Below are 17245 nucleotides of genomic sequence, written 5' to 3' on the forward strand. Positions count from 1 at the left end.
GATTTTTTTTTGCTGTGTGTTTCATGATTCATGAGTTTTTCATAAAACAAGAAATCCCATAGTTGCAATCATGCGTAGTATTTATGAAGAATTTGTTTTTAGAAAACGTACGTATGCCCGTTTTTTCATTAGTTTAGGAAACAAGCAAAAATCCCTAATATGGAAGAGATACATAAAATTTTGCATAGAGATGGTATAGTTGCAGTAGAAAAGTTTTTGTTTATTAGGTTTCATGAAAACCCAAATTTATTTTCAAAGCATGAACTTTGCAAATACTTTTAAGAACGTAGGTTTGTTCCTAATAAAAGTAGTAAACAATGATCCTTAGGGTTAAAGGAATTTTGAAGAGGCTTGTAGTTCATGATAAAATTTGTTTATGAACTTTCAAAAATTTATTTGGAATATGTGGGGCCTTGCAAAAATAGAAAAGACCCTCGTTTCGTAGACGAATGCTCGATTGAGCAAACAAATTAACCCATGTAAAAAAAAGTTTTTTTTTATACACGTATTTTTTTTTTGACAAAATAAAATCAAATAATAAATTTGGATTAATTATTAGATACAAACAATTGTGTTTCATGATTTTATGATGTGTGTTTTGCGGTATAAAATCATGAGATGTTCACATGAAGAGTTTATGTGAATTGTTCATGGTTTCATGAAAAGTCAGTGTTGACTCTTGAATGATGAATTTTCATTCACTTTTGCTGGTTTGAAAGAGTAAGCAAGTTTTCGGAGTTTTACGTTGTTATCACTAGGTTCGTGAAACCGTAAATAGGTAAAAGTTGAGAATTACCGTTTTCGCTATGAATTCGGCATTATCATATTTGTAATCATGTGCTTCCGGTTCCAGACGATGGAGACTTCCAGCAGCAGCAGCAACAGCAGTGATTATGATTATTATTACTCCTCCAGCTCTTCTGAAGAGGATTCCAAAGCTTCTGCAGCCAAAGCGCGAGCCAATGTGAAACATAATACGCCTCTCAATGACCGGAGAGTCACTTATGATGAGCTCATGAAGAAAGAAGCTGAGGATGACAGGTTGGATGATTATCGACGAAGGAAGCACGAAGTCCGGCGCAGAATGTTAGCAGCTGAGGAGAAACTTCGATCTCGAGCTGATGGTGTACCCTCAGATTCTTATGCTTCAGAAGACGAACCCGTGTGGATGCCACGGGATCACAAGATTAAACCGGACCGACGTACCAGGGAGATTGAGAAACTGGTTCAAGCTGACCTTGAAGCCGAGCGTGAAAAAGAAGATTACTGGGAAATAATGGACAACGATCATGATATTCATCCAGACTTCGTCAATAGCTCTAATGATTATTCCGATGAAGAACTCGAAGAAGATTCCGCGAAAGATGATGATGATGAATCCGACAATTCTGACAAATCTGATGACTCTGACGAATCTGATGATTAGTATTGCTGATGAATCTTTCAGAGATCATTTATTTTTTGTTGACATAGATACTTTCTGGTTGTTGGAGAAGTTTGGCGGTAGAGATGTTTCTTTAGAGATTATTTTTTTGAACCATAATCCCTTATCGTATCGTTTTACAAATCTTCTTCATATCTTCGGCTGATGGACCAATGTCCTCGTAGACAATAATTATCCATGAATTGCAATTATGTGAGGAAATACATGGCCTGCCAGACAATCATCTCATAGTCGCAATGTTGACTACATCTGAATAGTCAGTCCCCAGTATTGTTGCATTTCTCCCATTCATCATGCCTCTGATTCGGGATTTAGGGTTTCAGTAGAAACCGCAACAAACTTGTCTACCCGTTATGGATAAGTACCCACGTTTCGACTTGCGAATTACCAAGGTTTCTTACATAAACAGTTCATTGTCTCTTGCCTCTGTACACTATCAGAAGAAATTTTGATCACGATCGTACCTCTCATCACCATGTCTGGAAGCACTGTTTCTTCAAGAAGCGCATCTCGCGCCGAGCATGCTGTGGAAGTATCCGTCTCGGTGAGTTATATATTTTCTCTTATCTCCGTTCAATCAGTGTGATTAATTAAAAGAAAATGTTCTGTCACGGGATAATCAAAAGAATCAGCATCCTTCTTGTAGTTTGAGACCCAAACGGACTGTTAGAGCTCATGCTCGATACAGGTCAGATCATGCTGAAGCTGGAGCATCTGTAAGTGATTCCATAACTTCTCAACTGGAGTTTTACCATGCCTGATGTTTCGGTAAAATTAAATACTCCTTCATCTCATCGCAGGTTGGTGTTCGTGTTGTTGTCGATGCTAGAAAGAGGAATAATGGAAAATCCGTGGTCGTGGTCGACAATAGCAGTAACCATATCTGCAAAGACTCTGCGGATTTCGTGGAAGCTGGGGATAGAGTTCACGCTCATGAATACCCAACAGTCGGACTCCTATTCGGGGCTCCCCTGATTAACACTTCCCCGGACAATGAGTTGGTTGGTGGATTCGTCATTCCCAAGTGTCACGTGCCTCTGTATACCAAAATATGGAGAAGGTACGGGCATATTTCTGCGACCTAAGTATGGAAAGGCTTTCTTCCAACCCTCCTGACTACGGTCGCAGGGTTGCTACCAATCATTGAAAAGATGAACCAGATGCGTCTGCGAGATGTCAAGAATCATGAACTGCACAAATGGGACGAGATGATTTCCAATTGTGAAACCTTGCAGTTCAATGAAGGATGGCTTCGTCATCCACTCGATATGATCAAAATTCACAGGGCGACATTTGTTGTTGATGCGATTTCTGCTACCACTGCTATATTGGAGGAGGAGAAGGCGCTTGCTTTGGAGTCGGTAAGAGTCGAGAAAGCGGTCCAGGATTTGAAGATGAGGACCCAAAATTTCCAGAAGATGCTTGATAGGGCTTTCTATAGAGAATATCCTTTGTTGGACGGTTTGCTCTGATCAAGCATCTAGGAGTTTTTCTTTTGTAGGTTTTGAGATTGAACAAGGTAGCATGATGATCTTGTGTGACTCATGAAATACTCTTTGAATTTTGTATGATTGAGCGTATTGCATAATCTTTGGAGGAATGGAAATTACATTTATGAAACATATAAAAATTTGTCTACTGATCGGTTAAGCATAATATGGTTTTAGCCATTTGTCATTGATGATGTTTCCGTCCACCCCTCCATCAACAGCTAAAATCTTGTAGTACCCGCTGGATACTGCTTTGATAATCACATAAGGACCTTCCCATTTTGGAGAGAATTTGGGAGCAGACATGTCTTGTTGAATATGCTTTGGTGTTTTCAAAACCAAATCTCCTACTTGGAATGTTCGAGGTCTTACCATTTTGTTGTAGGCCCTGGAAACTCTTTGTTTGTAAACTTCCACATATTTTTCCTACCTAGGCCCTTCTTGATTCGAGCATTCTAATTCAGCAATTCTCGAATTGGACACTTCGGCTTCATCCCATTGTACTCCACTGGCCGTTGCGACTCTTGCGGAGGGAATCTTGATCTCAGCTGGGAGGATAACATCAGCACCATAGACAAGAGAATACGGGGAGGTCCCAATTGAATTTATTGGTGCGGTGCGGTAGGCCCATAAAGCCATGGGTAATTCTTCATGCCATGTCCGTGGATTTTCATCAACTGTTCGACTAAGAATCCGGATCAAGGATTTGTTGGTGCTTTCTGCTTGTCCATTCCCTTGGGGATAGTATGGCGTGGAGAAAATATGTTTGATTTTCTATTCCTCAAGCAAGTATGCAACATTTTTGTTGGCGAAAGGATTTCCATTATCTGTGATGATATGTTTAGGAACACCGAATAGATATATTCGTTGATGAAGGCTGCAATTGTGACTCCTATGGTGCCTCAGAGAGGAATTGCATCGACCCATTTGGTAAAATACTCAGTAGATGTGATGATGTATTCATGCTGCTTTGAAGACGTTGGATTGATTTTCCCGATAATATGTAGTCCCCATCTATAGAAAGGCCATGGACTGCTCACAGAATGTAATGGAAGACAAGGAGTATGAATGAGGTTACCATGAATTTGGCATTGATGGCATCTTTGAACATAGGCGGCTGTATCATCTTCCATGGTTGGCCAATAATATTTCTCATGGATTTGGAGAAACAATTTCTTCTTTCCTTGGTGTTCACCTTCGTGCATCTCTTTCAAGTTTGTAGGAATTTCATGCTCGGCTAAGCATCTCAAGAAGTTCCCGCTGAAACTTTTGCGATATAAAATCCCTTCCAAGTAAACGAAACGTTTGGCTTTCTGGATAATTTTGATTGCTCCTTTCTTTTCTGACGGTAGATTGTTGTCACGAAGATATTTTGTGTAAGGTTATCTCCAGTCCCCAGTGTGATGACTTTTTAGAACCTCCAAATGATGAGGTGGTGTCTGAAAATTGGTACATGACCCTTGCAACTTTCTCGACTGAGCTTCCATGGATGGTCAATAGTACCCGAGTCTTTGAAGCTTTCGGTAAAGTGTGACTACCAGGGTATGTCCGCATACTTCTTCATGTATGCGTTTGAGTTATTCGCCTACTTCCTCGTCTCCAAGGCATCGTGACAAGGATCCATCAGGCGATAATACAATACTCCGTGTAGTAGAAAAAAGTTTTTCAACTCTTTGAGACTGATTTTTCCTTCTGTAAGAAAACTGCTCAATTCATGAATGATGGGCGTACGCCAGTCGTTTGATTGAATGTCTTCGACTTGAGTAAGCCAGGTGGATGGTATAGAACGTCGTTGCACAGTGATGGACTTCTCGGACCCTTCAAATTGCGGTTTGGATGCAAGAGTCGCCAAGCCATCAACGTGTCTGTTTTTGGTGCGGCCAGTATGCACAATTATTGCATCATAGAAATGAGTTAGCAGCCTTTGTGCTTCAGCCCTGAATGGAGCGAGTGTTACTTCCTTGAGAGAGTATTCGCCATTCATCTGATTGACCAACAACTTTGAGTCTCCTCTAATCTCCAGATGCTTCGCTCCTGCTTGCTTGGCTAAGGATAATCCTAGGAGGAAAGTTTTGTATTCTTCTGAATTGTTAGTGCAGTGAAAATCCATCTTGAAAGAATGTGATAATCCTAGGAGGAAAGTTTTGTATTCCGCTGAATCTAGCACAACTCCTGCTCCTCCAGTATCGTTACTCGGGGTGGCGGACCCATCGAAATATAATAGCCATATTTCTTCCTGGATGACCGAGATTTCTGGAAACTCACCAGGAACTTCTTCATGCAGCAATGTAGTGTCTTCCCAGGGGAAAGTAGCAAGTAGGTCTGCAACTGCTTGTCCTTTGATTGCTTTACATGGGACACATGCTATGTCTAACTCTGAGATCTGAAGTAGCCATTTTGTCGGCCTTCCAATTAATGCAGGTTTCGACAGTAGGAATTTTATGGGATCATCTTTGGCCACCAACACAACTCTATTTGACAAAAGATAATGTCTGAATCTCTGAATTGCGTGAACCAATGCTAGACACGCTCTTTCAGCCTTTGGGTATCGGAGTTGAGCATCCCTCATCGTGCGGCTGAAATAATAGATTGGGCGTTCGATGCCTCCCTCATCTTATTGAGCGATAAATGCTCCAATTTCAACATTCTAGAGGCTGTGTAAAGTATTTGTGGTCGTCCTTGCACTGGAGATCTCATGACAGCAAGTGATAGTAGTATTTGTTGTATTCTATGGAACGCTTCTTGTTGAACGGTGGTCCATGTAAAACTTGCTCCTTTCTTCAAAAGGGGAGTGAATGAAGCAATGAGTTGAGCCATTCCGGGAATGAAGCGTCGAATGTAGTTTACCTTGCCCATGAAACTCTGGGGTTCTTTCACATTTCGTGGAGGGGGTATGGTAGTAATGACTTTTGTTTTATCTGGATCGACTTTGATTCCTTCTGCGGAAACAAGAAATCTAAGGAATTTTCCAGAAGAGACGCCAAAAGCACACTTCAGAGGATTCATCTTTAGTTTGTATTCTCTTCATCTTTCGAAGACCCGCCTCAGGATATCTAGGTGGGATGCTCGAGTCTTCGATTTCACCACCACATCATCGACGTAGTCTTCTACTTGCTTGTACATCATTTCGTGGAATATCGCAGTCATGGCTCGCTGATAAATAGCTCCTACATTCTTCAGGCCAAAAGGCATAACAAGAGTTCGGAACGCGGTCTTGTTAGCATCATGCTCGTACATTTTGATCTGGTTGTATCCGCTGTAAACATCCATGAATGAGAACATGTCATGACCACTGGTTGCATCGACGAGCATATCAATGTTTTGCAATGAAAAGTCATCCTTCGGGCAACCCTTGTTCAGGTTCCTGAAATCCACACAACATCGGATCTGGCCGTTTTTCTTCTTGACTGGGATAATGTTTGCCAGCCACGTTGGATGTTGAATGGGTTTGATGAAACCTGTTGTTAATAATTTCTGGATCTCCACTTTGATTTGTTCCTAGATCTCGTGTCTGAACTGCCTGGGCGGTTGTTTGACAGGTTTGGATACCGGAGTGATGTGGAGGTGATGAGTGACCAATTTATCATCCAGACCGGGCATTTCCTCGTATGTCCAGGCGAAGATATCTTGATACTCTTTTAATAGACATATCAGTCCTTCTCGTTCCTCATGTGAGAGAGAAGAACTAATTAAAATCGGCCTCAGGTTTTCGTATGTTCCGATGTTGATAGTCTCAAGATCATCAGTTGTGGAATCCGTACCATCTTGCAGTTATCGTGGTGCATCTCGAATTTCTTCGTCGGGAGATTGCTCACTCTGGCATGTTTCTTCAGGGTGGGGAGACTTTTCACCGATCTCACCTGTTAATTGCTAATATTTTCGACTGAGATAGATAACCTTCCCTTCCGCATCATAATCAGTAATGAAATTGGATTTCTTAGGAGTTGTACCTTGATCTTGACGACGCTTGAGCGGTGTGGTAGAAGGTTTGACGAATTTAGCATCTGTGGATGATGATTTGCCGGTTTTCTCAATAGATTTCCAACTTGGGATTGGGATGCCATGAATTTTGTTTGGAGGCCCATGAATACTTTTTGGAGGTGACAAGAACTCAACATCATAAACCGGAGCATAAGGAGACACTGAAGCTTCAATGCGGATAATTTTGTTGTTGAGCAAAGCTTTCATACATTGGTGATACGTCTAGGGAACGACCTTGTTGTCATGGAGCCATGGTCTCCCGAGTATCATGTGATAGTCCAGGTCTTTCTCAATCACATGGAATTTCACAGCAGATTGAATCGGTCCTACTTTCAGATCCACATAGACATACCCGTATGTGTGACTCTGGCTTCCTTCAAAACCCGTCATCAGTATGGGATGATGGACAATATTGCTTGGTGGAACTTTGGCCTCCTTGGGAGTCTTCATAATTATGAGATTTGTAGAAGCACCTGTATCGATGAGAGCTCTCCTGAATTCAGAATTCTTGATAAAAGCAGTCACGAACAGGGCTCAGTTATGCCCTTCTTCTGCCATGCGGTCTTCCTCAGTGAAAGTGATGTTGTTGATTGAATTTTCAGAGACCATGGACACTTGCTCGACTGCCAGAAGTGACTAAGCTATCTGTACCTCAGATGATATTTGGTTGAGTGCGACAAACACGTTGGTTCGTTGAACTCTGGAGAAATGCAGGATTTCACATAGATTTTCAATCATATGCGTAACTTCCTGATCCACCGGTTTCTCATAAGTGGTGAAACTCTTGGTTTGAGGATCTTTGAGTGATGAGTTAGTCCCCAGTGTCGGAACTTCTGGAACGGAGGTACCACTTAACTCTGATGTTAACTTGATGAGGAAATTGAATATGTGGTTCATCGTGTCTTTCATCAGATCCAAGTTCCTGGTGTGAATCTCTTGGACCCGTGCCAACTCGTTTAAATTTATGGTTCCTTCACCGACCACGCCGTTAGACGTAGCGTTGGAAGGCGGAATATCACCATTTGAAGGATTCTGGATCGGGTTTTGTGTAGATGAATTTGTTCTAAGACCAACCATATTTGTGAAATGTGAGATTGCGACCGAGAGATTAATCTCCCACTATGGTCGCCAATCTGTAGATGGGGGAAAACGAGTCGCTGGTTTTTTAGACAAGTGAAGAGACGAGCGTGTTGTCGAGACTCCTCAACCGAGCAAACTGTTCAACCTCACACATATGCACTTCAAAGGGAGTGATTAGATTCGAGAGATCAATCTGTAGGACTCCGGCCTAAACCAAGTCAATGGCCGTTCCAGAGTCAATTCGTTCGCAAAGAGGGAGATGGGTTGATCTGTAGGAGGGAAGCTTAGAGTTGTGTGGGATCAGTGATGATCAAGGATTGTGGATGTGTTGAAGGTTTCTGCAATTTTATTGAACTGATGAGTTCGAATAAGCTCTGAGATATTGATGAATTCTTGAGAGTAGTTAATCGAGAAATTATGTGTAGAGAATTGATGATAGCTGGTGATCATTCGTTGTCTGTTGTTTTTTCAATCATGGATTCAAAGACTTATTTATGTTGTCAGAGTTGTGAACACCTTGATCCCTGTAACTGTGACGGTTTCTTGAGTGAAAGAATGGGAAAGTGGGATATCATGGTGAAACCAGTTCCATATTGTGCGGAGACTTGGTTGATCATTCACCCACTACTTTGCTAACTCCTTCAACCGTTGACACGACTTACTCACATTACTCATTGTGGATGAATCCACGTGTTGTAGGCCGCCAGAATAAAACCCTAATTGATATCCCCCAATTTGACGTGATTGATGTCTCACGAATCATGGAGTCTGCATGACATACGTGTATTAGTGAGTCAGTTGTGAAAAAGTGGGGGTCTAACAACACCACCCAATATTTCGCTTAACAATTTGTATGGACTAGCTAACTCCGAAATACTTTCTATAGAATCAACTAGACAGTTAGACTCAATCTAAGTAGAAGTATCTCAAGTACTTAATATCTCTCTCTTGTTTTGATTTACTCGATATAATGGAAATCAGCGAGTCCTTAATCAAACACAAGGATTAACTTGGATGGTACCAAAGACCAATATCCAAGGATAAATCAATGACAATCAACAACCACAGGTTGGTTTACTCTAATTGATGATCTAAACGCACAACCTGTATTATTTCAATTATAAAGATAAAACAATATAATGCGGAAACTGAAATAACACAGACACCAGAAATTTTGTTAACGAGGAAACCGCAAATGCAGAAAAACCCCGGGACCTAGTCCAGATTGAACACACACTGTATTAAGCCGCTACAGACACTAGCGTAACCAAAGATAACTTCAGACTGGACTGTAGTTGAACCCCAATCAGTCTCCCACCGATCCAAGGTACAGTTGTACTCCCTACCCCTATGATCCCAGCAGGATACTGCGCACTTGTTGAGATTATTAGTATCACATTGTATGGGTATCTAAGATCCTGCAGTTTATAATCTCGTAGGGCCTCTCCACTCATTTCCAATTGGTTTTGAGTTGGATTCTCGTATTCTAACATGGTATCAGAGCAGGCTATTTGCGATGAGTATTTGACCGCGCCTTTACTCCGGGTCACCCGATTTAATTGTCCACGTGTTAGACCCAACGAGGCTACACGTGAGGGGGCGTGTTGAGATTATTAGTCCCACATTGTATGGGCATCTAAGATCCTGCGGTTTATAATCTCTTAGGGACTCTCCACTCATTGTTATTTGGTTTTGAGTTGGATGCCCGTATTCTAACATGGTATCACCCTAATTGATATCCCCCAATTTGACGTGATTGATGTCTCACGAATCGTGGAGACTGCATGACAGACGTGTATTAGTGAGGCAGTTGTTGAGTGATTAGACAGTGAGTCTAGGTTTTGTTGAATCGAGCATGAGTGATGAATGCTCAGCGATTCATGGATCGAACATGTAGTTCTCTGAAATGATGTCAATACTGTTGATTCAGTGATGAATTATTGACTAGTGTTTGAGGACTGAGCAAGTATTGCTCAATTTTGGCGAATTACTGAATATTGAGAATTTGACGTGCAACTGAGCAAGTATTACTCAATTCGACAAATAAGTTGATAATTTAACGAGCAACTGAGCAAGTATTGCTCAATTTGACAAATTACTGAATGTTGATAATTTGACGAGCAATTGAGAAAGTACTGCTCAATTCGACAAATTACTGATAAATTACTAAATATGGATAACTGGATCAATATTTGAGCAACTGAGCAAGTATTGCTCAATTCGATGAATTATTTATTGGTGACGTGATCCAATAAAATATTAAAATATTGGTGGATTACCAAATATCATATGATTAATTCAGATGTTGGTTGCTGAATCAACATAAATTCATTAGTGATTGAATCTTTCTCAGAATGATGATTCGTAAAGTATTTATTCGAAACCCTAATTTCAGATCATAATTGATGAATCGTTGAAAATAGGTCATGGGTGATAGAGGGACCGACCACATGGGATGATGGGCGTCCATGTGGTTCCCAGTGCTCGAGTGAGCATGCACCAGGGTTCTCAGTTGGAGGGTTGGTGAAAGAATGATGATTAAATATCGGTTTCATCATTTATTGAAATATTGCTGGGTTCAACATTAGGTGATAAAACCTAAGTATGAAAGATGGGGGACTGACCAAGAGAGCATGGGACCGGCTCTTGGTGGTCATGGGACCATCTGTTGGTCGTTTGAGAAATCCCCAGGTTGGTTGGAAAGAATTTGGGCCCAATATGAGCAATTGAGCAAATTAGGTCAGAATTATTAAAACGTGTGGGACCGGCTTTGTGCAAGCCATAGGAATGACTCTGGTCGGTCAAGAAGGCATGCACGTGTTATTATGGTGTCCGTATATCCGTACTGAGAGTCTCAGTATTTTCTGATGTGCGTTCGACCAACATTGTGAATTTTCAGAAGAGTTTCATCTTGACTGAAATTCTTCATTTTTGTTGGAATGAGCATGTATGATCAATTTATCAACATTTTTTAGATATTAAAATAAGAGTATTTTAACATTTAAAATTGCCGTGAGAGGCTAGCCGGTCGTGTGACCATGTTGGCTTTTGGTTTTTCGTGATTCGAGCAAAATTTGAGAAGTTATGACGAAATCATGATTTTTGCTCAAACCAAGGAGTTTCATGAATTTAGGAAAATAATAATTTCTAAAAGACTAGGGATTGCAAGGTCTGGGACCGTCCACGGATAGGGCATGGCCGGCCGGCTATGTTGCCCGGTCCCGTACACCTTTTCCTATTTTATAATATTATTTTTCATGAATCCATGAAGTTACGGAGAATCCATTAGTTTTTGTTGAAACGGAGGAGTTTCATCAGATTAGGGAATAATAATTATGAAAAGCTAGGGATTGTGAGGTGTGGCACCGGCCACGGCTCGGGCATGGCCGGCCGGCTAGGTTGCCCGGTCCCGCACACCTTTCCCTATTTTGTAACAATATTTTCGTGAATCCATGAAGTTATGGGGAATTCATGAGTTTTGCACAAACAAGGAAAATTGCTAAATTGAAGGAGTTTTTCATGAGTTCATGAAAATAACAAAATAGAGCAAAATAATGGAAGAGGCATGGGACCGGCCACGGCTAGGGCATGGCCGGCCTGCCGGTGGGCCCGTCCCCATGGGCGCCTCTTATTATTTTATTATTATTTCTAGTTTTTTGTAGTTTTGCGTAGGATTCCTCATCTGTCCATATTTTTGGATGCTCGTTTGTGCATTCGGGTGCTCAGTCGTGCATCATTGTCGAGTACATTTGCACCATTTTTGTGGGGCTTACTCAGTGATGGTCCAGATGCCCGGTTGTTGAGTATTTATTGCTAATTCATGAAATTCAGTGGAAAATAATTCATGAAACGGAGCAATAAAAATGAGTAGTTATTTATTATCAATTCATAGGATCAGCTATGGATTCGACCACAAATTCGGAATAATAAAACAAGCATTACCATCCCATGGGATCGTGGATTCGACCATAAAATCGGAGTAATAAAATTATCTATTACCATTCCATGAGATTAGCCGTGAATTCGATCATGAAATCGGAATAATGAGATAATATAGTAGTTTATTGCCATTCTATGAGATCACGTCGTGGATTCGATCATGGAATCGGAGCAATTGTTTATTGCCATTCCATGGGATCAGGCCGTGGATTCGACCATGGAATAAGAGCAATTGTTATTGCCATTCCATGGGATCAGGCCGTGGATTCAACTATGGAATAGGAGCAATAATAGATCATTCTGGGAATTCAGTGGTGAATGTCACGGAAGAATTAATCTATTGCAGAAGACATATTATCCAGTTTAAGCATCACATCCATTTTGAATGGTGCATAGTCAGGGAGTCACGGGTGTTGTTTACGACCTGAAGGCGTTATTGCTCTCAATCTACGGAGAACCGCCTTAATCTATACACGGTCTCTCCACATAGTCAGGGAACATTGAGTGTCACCGACGTCCTGAAGGCGTTAATTCTCTCAATCTACGGAGAACCGCCTAATCGTTCTTCTATGTGGAGGTGGGTCTCTCTCCTGCAGTTAGGGAACAGTGAGTGTCACAGACGTCCTGAAGGCGTTAAGATCTCAATCTACGGAGAACCGCCTAATTATGTTATTCTGCATAGAGGTCATGATGAAATGCCAGGGATCGAATCGTTCATCTAGTGGGGATTTTCGAAAACATATTCATCATGGCTTCGTAAAATATAAATCGTTGAATGCCTGAAATCCGTGTCAACAACATGCCTCATGATTTTATCGTTTTTCCCTTTGTTGAAAATCCACCATCAACAGCGATCAAACAATGAGATCCAAGACCAAAGAAAAGGTGTGCTTATATTATACAAAATTACACATGGCGGGGAAATATGGCATTGATGGTAAACGATGATCCGAGGTTGATGTGGTTTACTCTCTGGTGCTGGTGAACAACAATCATTGGGTAGCAATTGAAATCCTCTTGAGGACAAAAGCGTAAAAGATCCACTAGGACAGCAGGGAACCCAGCTGAGGTCACCGCTATCTGCGATGTTCTGAGGACAATCCTAGAGAATGGAGAATGGAATTGCGACTACGCAGACTTTGATCAAGTGGTCCCTAAACAAAGCTCGAGGTTAGTTATTTGAGATCTCGTTAGATGGGCGTTCAACATCCTACATGGTGCAGTTGGTAATCTAAAATCGACACTTCTATTTTTATTGGTTTAGTTCCGGTGATTGCGGAGTGTATGCATTGTGCTTCATCCTATGTTTGATAAAGGGAGTTTCTCTAGCGCGATTGCAACACAGAGATATTATTAAGGCTTATCGTAGGAGGTTTGCTATTCAATTATACAACGATAGAAGTATCGAGGTAAGTTCACGTAGAAGTGAATAGCAAAACCTTTATAATTTATATACAACGGTGGCGTTGATGATATCACTTCACCATTTTTTTTGGTGCAGGATTGTATTCTGTGAATCGGGTGGACATGTTAGAAGCAATGACTTCTGCTGGCTCTGGTTTCTTCTTGGAAGCAGTTGAATCTAGTGGTTGCAATGTTATTGGTAGTAGCGCAGCATGTTGGAACGATGGGGGTTGGATGATAACGGGTTTCATTTGTTATTTTGTAGCATTGATATGTTGTTGTTTTGTTTTCTCATTGACCTTATTGATACCTATTACAATGTTGATTTGGGGTTAGCCTCAAATCAACAGAGTTCGCAGTTGTAGAAATATTTCTTCACCGAACACACTTTCCATAAAGAGAATGGAGTTCCATGTTATGGGCTTCAACCGATATTTTATAATTCATGTATTGTAACCTATTTGACTTTTTTCAACTTGCGTTCATATTTGGTTGAGAAGCATGCTACAAATATTTTGCCCACATACTCAAATGCTGACACCTCGTATAAAGTAGGAAAAAACTTGACGATCTACATTAAAACAAAAAACACAACTTCGGAAAACAAAAACAACAGGGAAAAAAAATACATAGATAAGTGGCAGACATCATGAGTACACATTTCTGATTGTCCACCAAAATTATTCAACGACACAACGCTCCTCATGTGAGGATTAATTCCAACCCATATTTCCCACGATACTGTCCCCCAAATTTCCGTTCAAGTTCTGAGTGTTTTTGTAACGCAATAAACGCATATTCTGCCACAATAGGAACTTGTTATTATTTCCAAAGTCTATCGGAATTGGGAGCCAAGAAATATATCCGGGGATAATCAACCCCCTCATGGATGTAATAAAATAAAACGCGATCTCCGAACATGACCATCTCAAGTGACGGGTATCCAAAATTCACTACCAGGAATATGATGCGGGGGTGGCGAATGCGGATGGAACATCTCATTGTCCAAATTGAAAGATATTATGCCAATATCCTATTGAAAATGATCCTTCCGAAAAATACAACCATATGCGTACACACCCGAAACTAAATGGTAAAAGAAATCTCCACGATGTTCCTCCACCCCCTTTCGTCTCCTAGAGTGTGTATTTGAACTTTATCATCAATGTAAATTTGAACTAACTTTTACTTATTGGTACATTGACAGTAGCCGAAACCCCCAATTATGTTGTATCGTGGATACCATGTTCGTACTTGGTATGCCTTGGTGGGATGCATAGTTGTGGCAGATGGAGGTGCTCGGTCGTTGTTGTATTCATAATACAAACAGGATCTTGTATGTCGTGGTGTGAAAAATAAAAACATACCAAACCACTGCAAGATCCAACTATTTGGTGTAAATTAGTCTATACATAGGTTCCTTCATTCGGGACGTGGTTATTGTTAGCTGTTACGATCGTTTTGAAATCTTCCTTGTTAATTTTTACAATAAGGAATAGTCACATAACTTTGTATTTCCCAATTCTTGGTGTGACACAAAAAAGGATTCCTAATCTTTTTTCCGCAAGGATAGTATTCCACTCTTTGCATACACATTTGCTTGCTAGGACGCTTTCTGCAGTTTGGAAGCGCTGTAGAATATCGATAGTTAATACCGGAAACAATGACATATCCATCACTATTACTGATGGAAGATTATCAAAGAAATTACAAGAATTTGGGATTTTCTTATTGTAGAATGCTACGAGGAGACACGAGTAAAGCTTATACAGACATCCAATACACTTGTTGGCCAATGGTCGCGTTCTTCGTGAGGCATTATTTGAAAAAGTAACGCATAGCTGTAGAATTTATACCAAAAACGATTATAACTATATGCTGTAATTTTGAAAAGAAGCAATTTAACAGCTGCATATCGCCTTGAAAGTAACTGTCTTTATGTTTTTGCATATAAGAGAGCTCCAAATGACAAATTCTAATTGCTTGAAACACGAATTCAAAGTAAACAACAACAGTAGAAGAAACAACAAATGTAGCATCTTAATGTTACAGCAGTAACAACTTGTTCTAGAAGAAAATAAGGTTGCTACTCGTGGCCAACCTAAAGACAAGTAGATGCTAGACTTCATGTTGAAACAAAATGGTGATTGATTCAGAGATATGGAAGATATATGCAAAGTTGAACTCCAGTTGATCATTAATTTGATATTCAGAAGCATGTATGGGAAACATATGAACATTTTTGGAATTCCCAGTTTTTGGATACTGGATATAAACACCGATGGCAAAATTTTGGAATCCTACAACCGCACATCTATAAAAATCTATATCTTACATCTTGAATCTTTTCGATCTAGATTAATGGAGGGCTTCACTATATTTTGCAAATTGAACGACTGGGTTCCAAGAAATTGTCATGTAAGCGATGACTTAATTAAACTTAAGAAGTCAAGGTTCTCATACTTAATTAGGTTTGTTTCTTACATATTATTTCTTGGCCTAATCTAGATTAATTTTCACCTGGATCTATCAACGAAAATATCATATTGCATAATATTAGTAAATGGATACATAAGACGAGTCTTATCAGAAAAAACCGTGCTTGGTATTTGGTTCACATCAACTAGCTCTCACCTGCAAAATCAAAAAGCAGTGAGATAAATCAAACACCAAGAATCGATAATCAAAAATAAGAAAACAGCTCAAGAACCCAAAACTATATAAGAGATAGAATCATAGAAATCGATACCCCCAAACCTGAATTTTACTCGTCCTCAAGTGAAGCAGAAATTAAGAAATCCTAACTAAACCATTGTCACTGGTCGCTCGAATGCATTTAGCGTATGCACTAAGTCTTTAAACCCCTAGGTGTCCCTAGTGGACGAGTAGTAGTCTCATGAGGGCCTACCATAGATGTACCCACAAAACCTTCTCCAACTTCAGAGCATAATCCAATGGGAGGCCAACAATTTCCACTCAAATTATATATACAATTGTGTGGTTTAGGCATACCCAAGTACCCAACGTGTCTTTGTAGGTTTGGGAGGTGGTTTTTGGATAGAGTGTGCCAACTGCCAACCCGTGAAACATGCATAAATAAATTTTCTTTGATGGTTGCAATGCAACTCTACTCTGTCGCTGTGAGTAGCTTAAATTATGAGAGTAGAACAGAGGTCACGGCCTATGCGCAGGACTAGTGTCATTTTTTGCAACGCTGTTTACAAATTACCCGAAATATATAGCTTAAGGGTCGTGTGTATCACAGGGGACCCACAAGAATCTCTAAATTGATGGTATTTTTTAAGAGCCAGATGATTTAATTCGCTTGGGTCTTACCTGTCGCATAAGGTTCTCAAAATTGATAGTGTTTTTTGAAGAGCCGAGATGATTTTACTCGGCTTGGGGTCTCACCTGTCGCACAATGATTGGGATTTGGTCGTAATAGAAGTAAGCCATTAATTATGCGACAAGTAAGACCAAGCCGAGTAAAATTATCTCGGCCCCTAAAAAATACCATCAACTTTGAGATACTTGTGCAACAGGTGAAACTCGAGCTGAAAAAAATCATTTAGCTCTTAAAATAATATCATCAGTTTAGAGATACATGTGCGACCTATACGATACACACTTAAAAAAGACTTGAGTCTGAATAGCAGTCATTTTCTTCATCAAAAAGTTTCCATCTACCGCAGAACTGAAGAAGAGTGAGTATGTTTAAACAGGGCTCGCCTTTGGCCGAAGTTGAACTTTGGGCAGCAATCCCAAAGGGGAAGTAATAACGGTTTTGGGATATCCTAATATTAGGTAAAAAAAGTGTGGTTTTATGGACCAAACACTCTCAGTAATTAATATTCACCTAAAATTACTTAAGCTCATAATAATTAATTATATAGATCGGTTTACATAA

At 40.3% G+C, this 17245-nt stretch overlaps 2 protein-coding genes across 2 annotated transcripts; one reads left to right on the plus strand and one right to left on the minus strand.

Moving 5' to 3' along the window:
• Positions 1 to 856: 856 nt before the first annotated feature.
• On the plus strand, positions 857 to 1426 carry LOC113272611 (glutamic acid-rich protein-like). The gene has a single exon (XM_026522424.1). It carries the CDS (start codon positions 857 to 859, stop codon positions 1424 to 1426), a length of 570 nt encoding a protein of 189 aa, XP_026378209.1.
• A 3093-nt stretch (positions 1427 to 4519) lies between these two features.
• Positions 4520 to 5503, minus strand: LOC113272612 (uncharacterized protein YpeP-like). The gene has a single exon (XM_026522425.1). It carries the CDS (start codon positions 5501 to 5503, stop codon positions 4520 to 4522), a length of 984 nt encoding a protein of 327 aa, XP_026378210.1.
• Positions 5504 to 17245: the final 11742 nt, after the last annotated feature.

This window comes from Papaver somniferum, chromosome 4, assembly GCF_003573695.1.
Source record: "Papaver somniferum cultivar HN1 chromosome 4, ASM357369v1, whole genome shotgun sequence".
NCBI classification, from domain to species: domain Eukaryota; kingdom Viridiplantae; phylum Streptophyta; class Magnoliopsida; order Ranunculales; family Papaveraceae; genus Papaver; species Papaver somniferum.

Coding starts and splice junctions, on each gene's coding strand:
- LOC113272611 (XM_026522424.1), top strand. CDS start 857: ATGGAGACTTCCAGCAGCAGCAGCAACAGCAGTGATTATGATTATTAT.
- LOC113272612 (XM_026522425.1), bottom strand. CDS start 5,503: ATGAGGGATGCTCAACTCCGATACCCAAAGGCTGAAAGAGCGTGTCTA.